Source organism: Parasteatoda tepidariorum, chromosome 10, assembly GCF_043381705.1.
Source record: "Parasteatoda tepidariorum isolate YZ-2023 chromosome 10, CAS_Ptep_4.0, whole genome shotgun sequence".
Classification (NCBI taxonomy): domain Eukaryota; kingdom Metazoa; phylum Arthropoda; class Arachnida; order Araneae; family Theridiidae; genus Parasteatoda; species Parasteatoda tepidariorum.
Window position 1 is genome coordinate 61339256 of NC_092213.1, and position 19520 is coordinate 61358775.

Below are 19520 nucleotides of genomic sequence, written 5' to 3' on the forward strand. Positions count from 1 at the left end.
GTTTCAGAGTAACTGTTCAAAAAGATACAATTTGTTCGTTAAGCTCATAACAATAAGAAACATAAGAAAATATCTTTATATACAACAATGAATTTATACTATGCATCTAATATCATTGTTTAAAATTGTTATATTTAAATATATCTATAAATATGCAACTTCTCTCGAGATTTTTGCAAATAAATGCATAGATTTCAATAGCTATTTTACTCTAAATTCATATTCTTACTCCACTAAATATCTAGGATTTAATATTAGATATAAATTACTTTTGAAATAAATGAATGAATTAATGATCAAAATAATATAAAGAATCTGTACAGAAGTGCCAAATTATTATCTACCAGCTACCGAGAAGATATAAACACAAATTCTTGAGTATGTATGTCAGTAAATACAAATACAGTAAGCATTCCCTTAATCAGACGGTTCATAAGTTAATAATTTAGTGAGAGAAGTAAAATAATTATATTAAAGAACAACCAATAGATAAATAAGTAAAAATTAATATTTTTTTGAACAGAAATATTTTTTACTAGAAAATGTGCATATTTCTGACAAGAAAGATGATCATTTTAATAAATGATATATTTTTTATGTATGATAAAAATGTTGTATCTTTATTTTCTGAATAAATGTACAATTCGATTGTGAATTGTATAAGAAATGGAAAACCAAACTTAATAAAACATTTTAAATTGAGGCATAATAGAATTTTTCTGCTATATTTTTGAAAATTAAAATTTGAATTCTGACACAAATTTTATTCGTTTGAGCAAATCCTAATTATTGCTCAATTTCAATAGTTTTTTCGGTTTATTTAAGAGCAAATAACATAATTTTTTTTATAATGAATGGAATATTTGAAATGTGCATACAACACATTGTACGTTAATGAAAATTCAATTGTTAGTTTTAACAAAACCAAGCAGTCTGTAGTGTTATTAAATTATACAGTGATTATACAATTTAATAATGAATTTCTGCAAAAAAGAAACAATAGGATATCAGAAACATCAGATACAAATTCATAGCATTTATTTCTTTGGTCCTAACTTTGTTGTGTCCTCTAGACAGGCGTATCAAAAGGTGTTATGAAATTAATCTAATGTGAAAAAAAGAAGAAAAAAAAGAGGAAAGATTCCAGGTTAACCCCAGGGTCATGGATATAGATTCAAAATATTCTAAAAATTTTTTTAACTTCAATGTACACATTGCTGATGATTAATTATAATAGTGATTTGGTGCAGCAATACTGTTTTAAGAGGATGCTATACCATGGGAAAAACGTTTCCTGGCAAATTCTGTTTCACTTTCATCAGCATTTTAAAATGAAAGTTTAGAGAAATGTGAGTTCAAGTAAACCAAACTATGAAGTTTCAAATGCTGAAAAAATGCTTTTAAAATATTAAAACACAAACGAATTATTGTAGGATAATTTCCCCATGGCATATTCATAAGAAATTTTGATATTTTGCAAACAAAAATCATTTCAGCTTTAGAAACGTAATGGTTTACTCCAAGTTTACCTATACTCACGTTTTCTATGCATAAAATGTTAAACTACTTATGTGGGTAAAAGAGAATTTGAGATGAAAAGTTTCTAAAATTTTGCTTCACCTTGATAATATTACATATGTTTGGTGAAAACATGCAATTACATGTTTCTGAAGTAACTAATTTGACATGTTAAGGTCAAATATAATACATAGTTCATGATTATTTGACTATGATATGCTTTATTTTCCGAAGTTGATTATGTCATTTTAATTTTACAAAACCAGCACTTTCTCTTTACTTTTTTAAATTTTTAAACTTCATTTCAATTGATAACTCACTAATAAAGAAAGCAAACTGTATTTATGTTTACCTAAAGAAAAATTAAGGTTTTCATAGCTTTCAGTAACTTTTAAATAACAGTGTTATATGTCAGAATATTTAGAAGTCTTTTAGACTTAATATATTTGGTTGTTCTCCCTAACAAAAAGTTCATACTGTATTTATGTTTACTTCTAACTACACAAATATTAATAAAAAAACATTTAAACATATGATATGCATAATTAACGTACTTGAAAAGTACAAGTCAATACTTTATACAGAAATCTTTTCATTTATTTAAAAACAAGAAATTACAAACAAAGTAATTCGGTCTAAAAATATTAAGTAAAACTTTTATTTAATATTTTTTTTCTTCTTAGAAGAAATAGAATTAAGTTTTAAAAATTCAAACTTCACAAAAGCACTTCACAAGCACCAACATAAATATTTCATGAGATTACTAAAAGGACGGACACGATTAAATGCAATGGTAGAGAACAAAGCACATTTGTTTTGAATATTGAAATGCATATTAAAGCTCATTATGAATGAAAGTTTTGTTACATGTTGTTCCATGACAAATATTCCGCTTTTGTTGAAAAGCTGGATGCTGCTTCACATGATTCATTAATTTCTTAAAAATTCGCAGAAACTCCTTCACATCAAATGAATAATTAGTAAACTTTGCATGAGCTCCTAAAGTGGGATGATGACCCTAGGAATTAAAATACAATTAATTTTAACAAAAATAATATAAGTGCTATTTAGAAATAAATTGCTTTAAGGGGTCACAGTACCCAAAAGATGACAAAAATACCAATTTTTTTTGTATTGCTTATAATAAAACTTCAAACTATTTCAAATGCACTGAAAAAAAAATCATGTCCCTATCTACATTTTTGAAAAAGTTATGAATGATTTTAGATTGTCCTAATACAGAATCTTGCTCTGCAGACAAACTTTAAAGGGCTTTTTCTCATAAATGATAATTTTGTGTCTTGATCTTGATTAAATCCCTAAGGAATTTTTTTCTATTTAAGATAAAGCTTTGAAGTAAACTTTTTTATCTTAAGTATAATACACTTATTTAAACTATGCATGGAATAAGCATTTTATAAGGTATTAAAATTTTTACAGCATGTTATATATACCTAACAGGAATTTTTACCCTTTTTTTCTACTTTTTTACAAAATATTTTATAAAAAATACTCTAATTGATATATCAATGAAATGCACAAATGAATGCACAAAATAGTTAAGAAGAATATTGTGAGCACTAAGAAAAAAAATTTTTGAAAAATAAGTTAAAATAAAAAAGCCTTAGGGATTTAAAAATTTTGAATTTTTTCAACTTTTTTTAAAATTTTAAACATTTTAATTGTTTTTTGAAGATAAATTATTGATTATAAGTTAAATAAGCATGTAAAGCATTCTCAAAATGAATGATTATACCCCTTTATTTAAAAAAATTGTTGCCAAGTTGCTGTAACCCCTTAATAAAAAATAAAATGCATTCCAGTTAAAATCAAACTATTTTAATCATATTAAATGCACGACATGGAAAAGCAAATTATTTTAATCAGAAAAAGTTCACCAAACCAAATTTATTTCAGTTAACAAGAACAGAACCTATACCTATTAGATAAAAATAATATAATCACATTTTTTTTTTTTTTGTTTAGTATTCCATTGAGTTTCTAAAAGTTAAAAAAATTCACTATATAAGAGGGGGGGAATCATAAATAAATAATAATGCAATAATTCTCGATTTGCAGTTTTTCTTTTACACTAAATCTTCTGTTAGATCATGTGATTTTATAAACAGTCAAAAATTAAGGTTTCTGCAAAAAATTAGAATTATTCCAGCTTTTGTATTTGCAGAAAGTCAAAGTAAACTAAAATTATTAATCATAATTGACAATAAGATTTTTATAAGAAAAATTATAATTAAGTTCAAACACATTCTTAGTAGTGGAAAATAAATTAGATAAGAAATTTTTTTTTGCTGACTTTTTACACCCGCAAACAATAAACTATTTTTAATAAATCAAATTTAAAAAAAAGTTTTTATTATTACAATGCTAGGCAGCTTGTGAAATTTGTTAAAATATAAATTTACACTAGATAAGGCACTGACTATAAAATAGAATACCTAACCATCAATGCAACTGTCTGTTGATTAATTTTTGATACATTTCTTTTACATTCTTTTTTAAATTATAGATGCTTAATTCTAATAAAACATGAATAATTAATAACCACTATACTGCAGTTACAAAGCTGAAGTGAATATCAACATATACATAATAGCTTGAAATAATTAATTGGCAAGCTCTTAATATTTTTAACAAAAATATGACACAGAAGTAAATATATGAAGTTTTAAAATGATATAATTGAAAAGCAAAAAAATTTTCACCTCATCTTCTGGATAAAGTTTATCCAATTTTTCCCATGTCAAATATTTCAATCCTTTTAGTCTTGCTAAATCAGCATAACAACTTTCGTCTTCACAATTAAATCTAAAAACAAAGATTAGATAAAAATGTGTCTCTGAATAGTATTCAAAAAGGTATTTTTGGTAAGGACTCTTAATAAATTTTAAAATTATTGAGCTAAATACAGTGAAACATATCAACTTAACCTCTGCTTAAATTGATCTCTATTATCAAAAACTAAATTTTTCCCTTATAATAAAAGAACAAAATCTTTGTAACCTGGCTACCTTATATGCTGACTGTTAATATAGGTCTAATTTTTCCAGTGGTGTTAATGAAAGCCATTCTGAACCTTGCTTAAATTGAGTGCACTTCTTTAATATTATGCTAAAAATTGAAATTGCCCTAAATTAATGAGATAGTAATTAAAGCTAACTTATACCTTTTTGTGAATTGACCATGTAGGACACTATTGAGAGCTCATAAATGCTTGGAAGGAAATTAAATTAATTTTAATAAGTAAAGGTTTCATTGGAGTAGAAAATTTTAAACTTTAAACTCAACTACATTTTCAAATACTCTATAAATGATTATTGTTTCAATGTAGGCATTTACACTTCCAATTCATAAAACCCATTTTGATATATAAATTTACACTGATACAACAATAACAGTATAGCTCATTTCCATTTCCAATTCATAAAAGCCATTTTGAAATATAAATTTACAATGATACAACAATAACAGTGTAGCTCTTATTATGGCTGAATACTTTCTTTTACACATAAATAAAAAAAAAACTTACATTTCAAAAACAGATCCCCATTCAGGCATAAATAGCATATGTGTCAGCCCAGCACCATGTATGCCAATTAAAATGTCTGTGTTATAAGATATCTAAAATGATTACCTTTTAGATTAGTAAATATTAAAACTTATCATTTTTACAATTTTTTTACTACATGCATAAGTATATCAATCATTTTAGATAAAAATAAAAGTAGCAAGAAATATTTCGAATAATTGTTTGCATTCATAAGATTATTTTTTCAATATAATTATTGTAAATAGTATTTCACAATATAAACACCGTCACTGCACTTGCATGGGTGCTTTGTAATCACCACCTTTAATATATATTTTCTTCTGTAGTGGACACCTTGAAAATTTCACTTAGCATAGCAAATTCCAAGGGTCTTTCAGACCTGTCCTGGGTGCTCTACCATCCAAGATTCACCAGAACATATTCTTGATCGGCTCACAAAACATGTTCTTTATGAGCACCAACTCATTGACTTCTTGCGAATGTACATCATGAATTCAGTCTAGCTCAGCTAAACATGGCATTTAGCAACAGCAACAACATATATTTTTAAAATCCTCAGTGAAAAAGCATTCACATTAGAGTGGCTGAAAATTAATATCAAAACAAAAATGTTCTAAAAATTTGACAAATAATTAAGGAAGAAGGGGTGATTAAAATCAGTTCAAAACTTTTTTCATCTCCTCTTTTTCTAACAACCAAACAGGTTTGGATTTTTTTTTTAATCATGCTTTTCTTGTTAAGATTTATCAAGTTCAGAGAGTTGGATTTTTTTTTATCATTTAATTATAAGTAATTTTTTCAAGATATTAAAAATATCAATAAAAGGCAGTGATTAAAGAACACCCAGTATATTTTGTACAATACTATTCTATAAAAAAGTTACATCGTACATCAAAATGAAATGTATGCTATCTTGATGTGCTTTTTAGCTCCTATACAACAATTTTGAATATATTTTAGGATAAGAATCAATTAATTTATTTAATTATGAGAAAGCAAAAGAGAAAATAAAGTGCAAGTTAATTCTGAAATAAATATTTAAAATTTTAATTAAATTTTTCAGATACATTACAATTATGAGAAAAAATAAAAACTTAATCACTTCACCATAAAATTATTAATTTTTATTCAATATTTATCTTAATTTTACACAGCCATACTAACTTATATAAATTAATAAAAATGCTTTTGCATTTATGTATACTGGCTATCTGTTCACAAAAATTAAAAGTTGCATTTATTGACAATATAGTTTTTTGTCTAAATATCAAGCACAGAAAAAAATATATATTTATGTTTAAAATGCTGATAATAGGAATAAAGAGTAGAACTAATTTCATTTATAAAATATGAAGCAAGTCATAAGCAATTTTTCTTACTTTAAGCTGTTCAGTAAAGGACATTTGTCGATTGAAATTAACTTTTTTGACCAACAATTCTGGATAAACTTTCAGTGAAGAAATAAGCTGGAAGGGAAAGGAAAAAAAACGTTTAAAAAAAAATCCATTTCATGGGAAACAATAGATACCTTTATACAGAATGTCTCAAAATTCAAGCAAGAAGAAATTTTGATAGAATCATAGGTTTTTAAATATAAATTATGGCTTTTTTATGGTCATAAAGTATATAGTATAGGGTTATAGATAAAAAGCATCTAAGCTAAATGACTTCCTCTGTTTTGCTGGTGCATATGCACATATTTTTTAAATGTCTAGACATAGCAGAATTTTACAGAGCTCAGTATTTACCTTTCAGTCCCAGATGCTTATGAGTCTTAAACTTAGACATTAAAAGTAAAAATAGTTTCTATCACCATTTTTTTTCCACCAAAATCAAACATTACATCATTAGGGAAGAATTAGCACTCTAATTTTATTAATCCTGAATCATCAGCCATTTTATCTCTCTCTGTCTCTTTTTCTTTTCTTAAATAGGCAATATTTAATTACACAAATGGTTAAAACTCAAATCTTGGGTGAATTTTGGGATATCTTTAAGTTGGAAAAAAAAAAGTAAAAACATTCAACAACCTCATCTTCATTCAGTATTCGTCTGTATTGAGTACTTCTTGAAATGAGTGTAACCCTAATTTTTGAATCCTAGAATACAAAACCACTTTTCAGTTTGATGTAAAACATTTGTAATCGGAAAAAAAATTATAAGATAATATATCAATTGTTAAAAAATATAAGACAAAACAAATTTTTGATAATATTTTAAATTTCATTTAGTATTTGTTTAGGATAAATTAACTTTGATTTAGGAGGAAAAAATATTTTTTCACATTATAATAATTTAAAACTTTGCAGAAAATTAAAAAAATACAGCAAATTACTTGGAAATGTACAATTAAAATTTTTGCAAAATGTATTAGATTATGCTCAATTTTATGAAAATAAATTTAAAGTTTTTAATTATTGTTCCTTCTGAAATCATAATACTTCTGTAATATTTTGAACACATCATACAAATTTAGCATATTATTTCTTATACTTAGAACAAATAAATATCAAATAATAATTATTCCAAAAATGTGGTAGAGGTCTTTTGAAATATCTTAATAAAATACAAAATATTTAATGGAGTTTAAAAAATAACTCACAGCAAAAAAATATTTATAATAATGCACTTACAAAAAATAAATCAGGAATTTGCAATCTGTGCTTGATATGTTGAGCAAATGCACGAAACAAACCACTACCTTGACAACCAGGTATCTAAAAAATTTAATAATAATTAAAAAGCATAAAAATTAACGTTTGAAAATGGTACAGAATGATAGATGATAGAATACTAAAAGCAATATACGTATTTTAAAAAGGTAAGCTTGGAAAAAAAGCATTGGAATTTTATTCATATTAATAACTACCTTCACCAAAAAAAAAAAAGTTATCTGCCAATAAATTTCATTACTTTTCACATATAACAAAGGGGTTTATTTTATGTTTGTTAAGTGAGTATGAAAGATATGTATTCAGAAAAAAACTTAATACAAGCTTATCAGGTGCAAAATGAATAACATAAAATAACATGAATAAAGCATAAATAAAGGTACAGAAATGGACATACTATAGTTCTTCATACTATAGTTCAAGAATCTTCCTCAGTGTCTAAACATAAAATGCTAAAAAGCATTTTATGTTTCTGACTCTCTTATGATTTTATGTTTTAGACTCTGATCTCTTATCCCTCTGATCTTAAATTTGCTGCCCCTCTAATAGTGTATTCTAAATCGATTGGGGAGTTGATTAAAATGAAAAACTTTTAATCTCTTAGCACAATAAATTTATCTATTATTACTTATTTACAATTATCGTATATTTGAAAAGCTTTGCATATTAACCCTGACTACAACATAGTCAAACTTGTACAGCATTGTCAATTAATTTGTTTTAGCCTACATGTAAAAAAGTATTATAAGTGTCCAGTTATTCTTGATATTGGATCAAATTTGATTATTAGGTTAATAAATGCAAGTACGAAATAAAATGCATTCAATATTAATATATAGAATAAAATACATTCACTATAATATATAGAATAAAATTCAAACATTAAAATAAAATATATTCAATATTGAATTATTTTAGTGGTCTGTAAACTGTTTGATATTTTTATAGCAAATTTGGTACTTACTAATGGCATATTGTAATACATTCCAAAAATCATTCTGGGTAAAAGAGGAAAAACCACATCTTTAAAACAAACCTAAAACATAAAAAATTCTACTCTTTTTAAATGAATAAGAATATTTTTCTAATATAACGGAAAATTCATTAATTTATTGTAAATAAAATTCAGTAGCATTTACATATTTCTAATAAAACTTTTAAAATTATTTTCAATAAAATATTGTTAATTGTAAACATGTTATTTTGTTTACACTGTGCTAGAACAGTATTTAATTAAATAAATATAATATAAATGACAAAGAGTTAACAAAGATATGTTATCTTTTAAAGTATATAATTATTAAAAAAAAGAATGCTTAGTTTCAGATTTTGAAACTATTCTCTTGTTTTAATGTGTTGAATTGAAATCTTATTTTCAATTTCAGATCTTTAAAATCTTGTTAAACCTCATATGCATCTAAGTTTGTAAATTTTCAATGATTTCTAGTGGCTTTTTAGACTTACTATCTCAAAATACATGGTTTATTTTATCAATATGCTAAAAAAATAAAGTTACTCATGCATTTTGGTTGTATCTAGCAGACACAACTGACACACTATCGAAGGTTTGGCGCTATTTCTCATACGAAGTCTAATCAATAATAGGATAGATTTAGATTACATACTTTACAAATTTGGAACTATAAACTGCAGTATTTTTATTTCTCCCAGAATAAAAATTAGAAATCAAACTTTTATTAATTACTATAATTGTTTTTCAGCAGCATGCAAATAGTAACAAAACTAAAAAATTCCCCACCTTCGCAATAAAAAATATTTTTTTAAAACAAGTTTAGTGCAGTTTTGTGTAAAAAGTCTGTTCAACAGCAAAACTTACTGAGAAATTTTATTTTTAGATCACAGAATGTAAAACATTTTTGCCCATTAACAGTTTTAAAGTAGGTTGTAAACATTTAGAATGACTTGTGGAATTTAGAACAGACATACATAAAACACAACTGCAAAATTTATGCTTATGTAAAAAAGAAAAATTAAAAGTCATTTTAAATTTTTTTGCAGAATTTTACAGGGTAGTGATTCAAATTAGTGCTTAAAAATAATTAATTGAAAATTCTTCATATGATTTAAAACTGGAAACATGATGGTAAATTCACAAGCAAAACTAACATTTGATAACTGTAACACTTCAGCAAATAAATTAAAATGTGACAATGAACTAGAAACAGATACCAAGGACACCATATCTAACAAAATGAACAAGGACAATAAGATAATTATGCTTTTCTCACCCTTTTACCCTTCAAGCTACCAAGATTCATCAAGGGATGCTGAGTGAATGCTTTCCAAACTGGAGCAAAATTGCTCATATAAGGAATCTAAAAGAAAGCAAACAATTATAAACTACAAATTAAAAAAAAAAACAATGCTTGATTTGAATTTTAAATAAAATTAAAATATTTACAGTATCCCATATTAGTATCTGCACATCAGTTGAGAATGTCTGATTCATATGTAAAGTGGCATACAAATTCAGAAAATCACAGAAGTGGTGGTACATATTTACAGCTAGAGAGAAAAAAGAAAAAATTATTCATTCAGTAGAATAAAATTTTATTTTGCAATTCACCATGCACTGCTGATATACAAATATAATGCATAGTTTTCAATGCTTAAATCTATAACTTCGCATGCAAGTAGGTACATACTCAGAAAAACATGCATTCATTATAATTAGTAATGTTTAGTATATAAAGTTAATTAAAAAAGTGATAAAAAGGAAGAAAATTAAAATGGATAAATAAATAAAAAATATCAATAAAAAAAAGCAATTTTCTTAGAATAAAAATAGTAAACACCAAATTTTTTTTTAATCAGCAATGCATTTTTACTCTGGCAGATTTTTATGAAAACATTTAAAATGTTTAGCCCCTAACATCTTAATTTATTATAGGTATATTTTGTTCACTTGAAATATATATTGAAACTTTTAAGTTATAGACTAATTTTACAATAAAAAATAATTCATAAAAAATACAACATAAATTGAATTTTGCAAATAATTTTTTAGTAGAAATTTTTTTAAGTGGTATTAAACTAAGAACAGTCCTATTCCAGAAAAATTAACGTAAGGGTTTTTTGTCAACTAATTTTATTGGTGAAATTTCCAGGAAATGAGTCAAATTGCAACAATAAAGCAGAAACGTTATATAAGTCACAGATTTGACAATCTAATATGAATTCAAATCCAGCTAATCGAAAGAAAAATAATTACCTGCATCTAATTTCATTATAAAAGTAGGCTGATTTATTATTATATCACATAGATTTTGGTCTTTTGGAAGCTCTGGTAGTTCTGTAAAATGTTCAAATTCAGCATACCTAAAATATTTAAGAATTCTAATATAAAAAAGTGGAATAATTCACATCATAGTCATTCAGTATTTTCTTAAATATTTTTTTACAATTATTAGTAATTAAGGTAAACTTTATTTCTTTCTTTACAAAAAAAAAACTTACTTAGTATTTCATAAAAATAGGTAAATAATAAGGTACCTGACACTTTGCACTAAACTATTGTTGTCATTTATCAGAACTCACATGAAACTAATTGCAGACATATGCCATGTTATTTGGAGATGAATGAAAAACAAAGAAGGATATTTGATTGTCGACAACAGGATTTTTAAAAATTTGATAAGAAACTGCTCTGCTAATTTAATTCTGTAGCTTCTAAATGCTAGAAGATTTATTTACGATGATTTCAACATTTAATTATTCATCTTTCTAGCTACTGTTTAAAATTGCTAAAAGAGGTTTGATGTAAAATATATATTACATTACGTTTAAAATATGCTACGCCTTTTTTCTCTATTAAAGGAAGCTGTTGGATAAAACCTGGATTTTTTCAAGCAATCATGACCAAGTAACCATATTTATCAATACTCTAAATCAAATTTTCTATAAGATTGAATACAGTATGGCAACTGCAAATGATGAAAACAAAAAGCTTGTGGAACTGCTGAGAAATATGATCAATGGGATTTTTGTTCTTAAATCAACTAGACTTACGATAAATGCCAAATATGTTCCTTGATTTTTTAACCTACTAACCTCATGCTTCCTACTTAATGAACAGAGGGCTATTTTAATCACGGAGTGTTCACTGTTCAACTTTACAAACAATTCTTTCATTTAAAGAATACTTATAGATAACCAAAAATTGATAAAAATGAGAGAGGCGATAAGCAAACACTTTTCTCCAGTCAAATTAGCCTTTTTGGAAATATTTCTCTTCTGCTGCAGATTGCCAATTTAGTTTAAATTGGCACACACACTCACTTCTAAATTAAGTCTAAAATCTTCAAAATTTGTTTATGAAACCAAATAGCTGGGAGTAGTGACACAAAATAGATAAGTAGATTATTTGTTTTTGAAAATTTATCTTATATGTAAAAAAAAAAAGTAATAATATGAGTAATAAATAATGGGAACCTGATAGAACAGTAATGGAAAACTATTAAAGATAAACAGAAACATCACAATGTTAATAAGATATTCATTTGATAATATAAAAACTACAATTGCTTCAAAAATTATTAATATGAAAAAAAGTCAACGTGTTTTGAGCAATGGATAATCGAACCCATTCTTAAGACAAAGGACAAATAGAGGAAAAACTGTTTTTTGCACAAGAAAAACATAAAATATTAGGTCCTAAGCAAGTAAAAAATGAAAAAATATTGCAGTAAAAAGTATTTAATGTAATATTGCCTCAACCATATTACCCGACACCACACCAAAGTCCTTTTGGTATCTTCCATATTTATTTTTACAAAGCAAATTATTTATAAAGAACTAGACAAAATACAAATATAACTTATTGCATGCAAGAAAATATTTAAAAATGAACAACATCCAAACTTATTTTCAGACTTTCAGAAAATGTTTGATAAAATAATATTTAAGTGCCATTTAAATATTTGTTTTAAACTTTAGCTATAAGTAAATTCAGAAGTGATGATAATAAAAGCAACACATTATTATTTTAATAACAATAAAATTCATAATATACTAAAACACATAATTTAAAAGAAAATTCAAGTAATTATTAAACCATGATGTCTAACACAACTGTCTAACACTTAGACATTAACAGTAAAAACATTTTTAAGTCCNAGACAAAGGTTAAGTTAAGATATTTGTTTTAAACTTTAGCTATAAGTAAATTCAGAAGTGATGATAATAAAAGCAACACATTATTATTTTAATAACAATAAAATTCATAATATACTAAAACACATAATTTAAAAGAAAATTCAAGTAATTATTAAACCATGATGTCTAACACAACTGTCTAACACTTAGACATTAACAGTAAAAACATTTTTAAGTCCCAGACAGAGTTTAGCAAGTGAAAAATACCACAATGTATACATTGACGATGAAATTATTAATAATAATTAAGAAAATACAAAAATACACAAATTTAAGTAATTAAAAAAACACACCATGATTGCAAAGGACTTTTATGCTGCCCTTGTTGCTTTAAAAGTTTTTTCTTCAATTTACAATGACCACCAACCTGTCCTTCTCTGATAACATCATCACGGTACCTAAGGAAAAATATAAATATAAATGATTCAATACTAGATTTTATAGATATTTTAAAGAAAAATTAAATATAAATTAATCAAATACCTCATTGGCTCTGGAATATCTTCCAAAGAATGAAAGTCAAACATTAGATATTTACCCCTGCAAAACCTCATATGCTGGGAGCATTCTAAATAGCTGGCATTCTACATAATGAGAAAACAAATTTAAGAGGTTAAAAGATGGAGTATTTAAGAGAGGTAAAATTATAAAGGTTTAAAAAATGTGGCACCTTGTGTTTTGTTGAACAAAGTACTTTCATCTCATTTAAACGATCTTGGATATATCCGAAATCTCCTTGGTGGAAAAAAATTTCTGATTGTTCTTTCTTAGACTTTGCCCTAATAAAAGACATAGTTTAATAAAAAAATATAATATTATTACTAAATTTCTTAATCTTTTAATCTGTTATCATAACAATAAAAAAGAAACGGACAAAAATGTACTTAAAAGTTAAATTGCATTTTATATATTGGGATAGAACAACAAAATAACCATTTTGGAGCAGATAAAACGTGTTTTGCAGCAATTAAATTTGATTTTTGATGATGACAGAACAGATGGGGACTTATTTCTGGTTTTTAAGAGACGGCTGCTATTTTTACAAAAATTATACTTTTATAGGGATCAAATGGCAGAAGCGACGGGCTTGTTTTTTTAATATCTATATATATATACATAGTACAGTGCAGAACCTCTTATCCGGAAATCAGAAAACCGGAAAACCAGAGAGCCGGAAATTAATTTTCTTCCATTAAAAAAAAATGTTTTTTCTTGCAAGATTTTGAGCCCATTTTGTTATTTAGAGCGTACGGCGTATCGAGTTGACGAAAGAACTGATTTAGAGNATAACCGGAATGAAATTTGGAACCGGAAATTAATTTTCTTCCATAAAAATTTTTTTCCCCTGCCAGATTTTGAGCCCATTTTGTTATTTAAAGCGTACGGCGTATCGAGTTGACGAAAGAACTGATTTAGAGGACGGATCAAAAGCCGTTTGTAGACGAATCTCACATAAGCACAAATAGCTTGTATATGTTATTAATGTTAATAATAACATTAATAACATATATAAGCCTGCATATAATTTTTATTTCATAATTTCTTTCCTTATTTAAACTTAAGTGTATTATTATTTATAATTTTTTATTATTTCTAAAACTATTTAAAAATAATTTTTTAGTTTCGTTTTATAAACATTAAAAAAACGGCATTTTGTAGCGATTCAGAAAACCGGAAAAAATCAGTTATTCGGAACCGCGATGGTCCCGATCGTTCCGGATAATCGGTTCTCTACTGTATCTTATAAATAAATAGCCACACCCATCTATAGATTTATAAATAAATAGTCACACAATCTTATTGAACATACTTTCTCAGAAGTAATATTGTTTATTGTTACTTTATTGTTAACGAAATGTATCTTTTATTCCTATTAAATAAACAAACTAACCACTTTTGTTATAAATTTTTAATTTAAATTTTATTCAAGACTGAAATCAGCCATGAGACTAAAGCCCCTGCACTCATGCTTTCAATTTCAAAATTACATAAAAGTATTATCTAAATAAATTAAAAAAATAAAAAATAATTGATGCAATAGTATTATCTAAATAATTTATGCTGAAATGCATAAAAATAAGAAATTTTTCAAATTAACACTAATTTTTCCACTAGATTTCAATTTAAACACACTAAAACAAATTTAGTAAAGACAAAAATATTAAATTCAACTTAGCTTATAAAAATAAACACGAATCACACACACTTATAAATAACCGTAATATATATATTTACCATCCTTTGCTACTTTGATTGCAATCTGGTGTAGAAAACCTATCACTTTCAGAGCAACCTTTTTCATATCCCCAGCATTTATTAAGACCCAATGAACCCTAAAAGCAATACAAAAATTAGATATGAAAACATGGTACGATTAAAAAATGCACAATGAAATAGCTTTTAGCATTTCAGATCTGCACTTAAGCATGCTTCTATTGTTTAATATTTTTTTTTTATCAAGGATAGTGGCTACACATATATAAGGAATCTAAATCCTTATATCCTTCTAAAAACATCTAGGAGAACACTGTAATATCATTCCTCACTTCTGTAGTTTTTGATTTTGTAAAATTGTACACATATGAATTACACATTATATGTATATAATAAATATAATATCACAATCACATGCAAATATTGCATGACAATTTTAAATCTTGTAATGGCACCAGAACTTGAAAAAGTTCAAGAGCCTTTGCAATAGAAATTTGATTTGAATATAATTTATTAAAATGAATAAAAATAGAAAATAAAAATTTAAAACACGCACACTTTTATTTATCTTATGAAAGAATGCATATTTCATATAAAAGTTTGATTGAAATATTTCTATAATTTTTATTAAGTAGCAAAAGAAAAGCAATCACATTAGAAGTATACATAATGTTGATCTCAATTAAAAGTATTTTTCTCGAACTCCTTATTAAATTTAGCATGATAAAATTAATTTTATTACCTTTTCAATTCAATTATCTCTTGTGCAACAAATATAAAAGATAGAAAACTAGGCAGATGCTGAAATAATTTTCCCCCCTAAATTAAACATCAAAAGCATGCACTTTAAATAATTATTTTAGGTACTTTAAGTATTGAATGCAACATTGCATAATTATAAATTAGAAAACTGCCAGTTTTTTCGAAATAAAATTTCACAATTTTTTAAAACATTTATAACGGAATTATTCAGATTAACATACATTTCCCTTAACCCACACTTCGATTGATATGTTATTAGAAAAAATGACTTTAAGAAAGAATAAAGATTTTAATATCGAGAAACAAATTAAAAATAATTATTTAAGAATATTTTCTACTTTACATGAATGTGAATCTGAATTTGAAGAATTTTGAATTTTAATCAATTAACTAAAAAAAATAACAAGATATACATTTCAGAGATAAATCTAATGCTAGAATTATTTGATTAGAAACATGGGAGATATTTCCGTACCACTGTTTGTTGCACCAACTATTGGTGATCGAAATGGGCTACAGGTTGCATAGAACAGAACTCTCTACCTATGGCTACACTTTAAAGTATGTAGGAGAAGTACATAGGAGAAGGAAATATGTTAATTTTTCTCTTGATTTTGAAATAGATTAAAAACTTTTAACCTAGGAAACTAACTGTATGGAACTGAAAACTATAAGGAACATAGTTCTAAAAGAAAATGTTATAGAAACTTTATAAAAATATATTTGACAATTAAATACAAAAAATATTAAGAAAGGAGAAAATATCGTAGTACATTCCTTTACAACTGAGAAGAGTAGGAGGTAGGGTCAAGATATGAAACCAGTATTTTTCCCAGATGGCATATTCGAGTGTTGCGATTGCAAATACTGGCCAAGGCATCATAATGATTTTAAACTTGCGAATTTTTTTAAGAAAAATATATGTAGAGTTTTGCTTAGAAGTGGCTATATATTATACTTTTTAAGTTAGTTTTCTTTTGTGCTGGGTTTTTTTTTTCAGCTTCTTGTGGTCCATCCTCAGATGTTGCCAAACTTTGGAGACCATTTAATTGCAGGTACAAAAACATATATCTTTTCAACATATTTTTTAAACTCTTACTAGACTTCTTCAAAAAAGCATGAGAGAAATAACACACAACTAGAAAGTTTCACAAATCAATAAAAGTTTTTCAGAAAAAAAGAAGAAAAAACAATTAAAATATTGCATCTGGGGTTCAATTATGGTAAAATTGTTAATTTTCATATCTTCTAAACAGACAAGATAGTTTTTGAAACTTTTTTAAAAATAATTGTGATAAAAACATTTTTGACAACACAAATTTCCATAAACTTACTTATAATTGTATCCATAAACTTATCTTAGTAATTGCATACAATAATTAAGATTATATTGTCAAGCAACATAAAAAGAAACAAATTCAAAATTATTCTTGAATATTGCTTACTTTATGAGAACATGAGTCGGAATTTGCACAGTTCTGAGATTCAATAGGATGATTTGAAAAATAATAAGGTATGTGTTCCGGAGGTAAATTTAATTCTAGAATGTGCGAGTTCGAAATAACAAGTGTAATCAGGCAGGTTATAATAATGGACATCAAACATAGAAAAAACCTAAAATTGAATAATAGAATTTAGATACATAAAAAGAAAAACATTATTCATAAAACAAATACTAAGATAATTGGTCTTACATTTTGAATCGGAGCATTTTCCAAAAATTTTTGACATTCTTTTCAACTGTTTTTAATATTTAGAATCTAAAAATTTTACATTTTTTTGCTAATTTTATATTCACTTCTGTTATATATTTATTAAGAAAATAAAGAGAAGTAGAATCATGATAATATGTATTCGTTTGAATGATTCATAATTTTTTATTTTCCCCCGGTTGTTGACATTGACAACCGGATATTGTGGGTGGTGAAGTGTGTAGTTAAGATTGGCTTAAAGATTTACGTCTCTATATTTACTATTATTTCTTTCAGAAATTACTTAGGCTAAGTTACCGCTGAATCAAGGAAAGGCATTGAGCGATTCCGTTTCAGAAATGGAAATGATCCTGAGTTAGGGACATTCTCATTGTATCCAATCACCACGGAAACAAAAAGAGAACCTGATTTTTGAGTTTTTCAGGAGAAAATATCTTTTTCTAATCAGTAGTTTATTTACGTCGCACTAGAGCTACACTAGGTTATTGGCGACGGTCTGAGAAATATCCCATCTTGAGGATAACTCGAAGACACGCCATCACGATTTTGATCCATTGCTGTTGTAGTTCATTTACGTCGCACTTGAGCTGCACAATGGGCTATTGGCGACGGTCGGAAATGCATCCCTGAGGATGATCCGAAGACATTGCCATCACAATTTTGATCCTCTGCAGAGGGTATGGTATGGCACCCCTACTCCGGTAGCCCGAAGACATGCATACAAAGTCGAGCACTTTACTTTAGAACAGTATAACGAGGACCAATGATTGATCCTTTGCAGAATGGACGGTAGGTTGGTACTTTATTTACATCACACTAGACTTGCACAATGGGCTATTGGCGACGGTCTGTGAATCCCTAAATATAATCCGATACATCTCTGAATATGATCCGAAGACATGCCATCGTAATTTTGATCCTCTGCAGGGGAGATGGCTTCCCTGATTTAGTAGCCCGAGGAGCTGCGTGTGAAGTCGAGCAATTTATGGTGGAACAGTTTAACGATGAACGATACCTCGCACCCTCGGTCCCTACGCAGGCCGATCAAAGTGGTCACCCACCCGCTTACTAACCGCAATCAGTAATGCTTGACTTCGTTGTTCTACTGGAAACCGTATCTTCATGATCAGTACACTGCGGGGCTGCAGAACGGATGGCACCTCTGACGTAGCAAGCGCGTGGTAAGAGGGGATATCTGTTTCCTCGCGTGGCATTAGAAGGGCGCGAAATTTATGAAAAACAAAAAAAAAATTTAAAAATAAATGTCAGAATAATCTCTTTCTGCTTTTTTCATGTAACTTATTTCATTTTCAATCTAACGAAAAATGGAATGAGAGAGAAATGTGCAGTTTGCTACGTTTTGCTTGAAAAACTATTTGGTTTAATCGCACCTACTTGAAACATTTGTTTCAAAACTAGCCGATAGATGGAGACACGTCATTCCATTTTTATTAAACTTGTCCTTCACCCAAATTGAATTAATCAAATAAGAATTATTACAGGCGATCACAACGCTCGAATACGCCATATGGGGAGGAGACCGGTTCCATGCCTTTGGACCTTCCCCCTTCCCGCTCCTCCTCTTTTCAGTTGTATAGGAATGTACTACGATATTTTTCCTTCTCTTAATATTTTTTCATATTTAATTGTTAAAAATATTTTTTGAAATTTCCATGACGCTCTCTTTTAGAACTATGTTCAATGTAGTTTTAAGTTCCATATAGTTTTCTAACTTAAATTTAATCTATTTGAAAATCAAGACAACTAACGTACTTCCTTCTTCTATGATTCTCCACACGCTAATGGTGAAAGTATGTAAAGTGTTGCCATAGGTATACTTGTACGTGTACTTGTACTACAGATGGCGTAAAGAAGAACTCTCTATAGAGAGTTCTTCTT

The 19520-nt window shown here is 26.8% G+C and overlaps 1 protein-coding gene across 2 annotated transcripts; it reads right to left on the reverse strand.

Annotated features, from left to right (window-relative positions):
- Positions 1 to 510: 510 nt before the first annotated feature.
- LOC107451284 (EGF-domain O-GlcNAc transferase) lies at positions 511 to 17843 on the reverse strand. 2 transcript variants are annotated; one of them, XM_043045733.2, is made up of 16 exons: positions 17604 to 17843; positions 17355 to 17523; positions 15169 to 15266; positions 13604 to 13712; positions 13417 to 13517; positions 13227 to 13331; positions 10991 to 11097; positions 10181 to 10284; positions 10008 to 10094; positions 8723 to 8794; positions 7720 to 7803; positions 7117 to 7185; positions 6466 to 6552; positions 5066 to 5157; positions 4242 to 4344; positions 511 to 2536 (listed from the first exon to the last, which is right to left on the reverse strand). In XM_043045733.2, the coding sequence occupies exons 1-16, from the start codon at positions 17618 to 17620 to the stop codon at positions 2354 to 2356; spliced, it is 1587 nt and encodes a 528-aa protein (XP_042901667.1). In that variant the 5' UTR covers positions 17621 to 17843; the 3' UTR covers positions 511 to 2353. The 2 variants fall into 2 exon arrangements, with proteins under 2 accessions (XP_042901667.1, XP_071042863.1); XM_071186762.1 differs by lacking the exons at positions 13417 to 13517; positions 13604 to 13712 and having other exon boundaries at positions 17604 to 17733.
- Positions 17844 to 19520: the final 1677 nt, after the last annotated feature.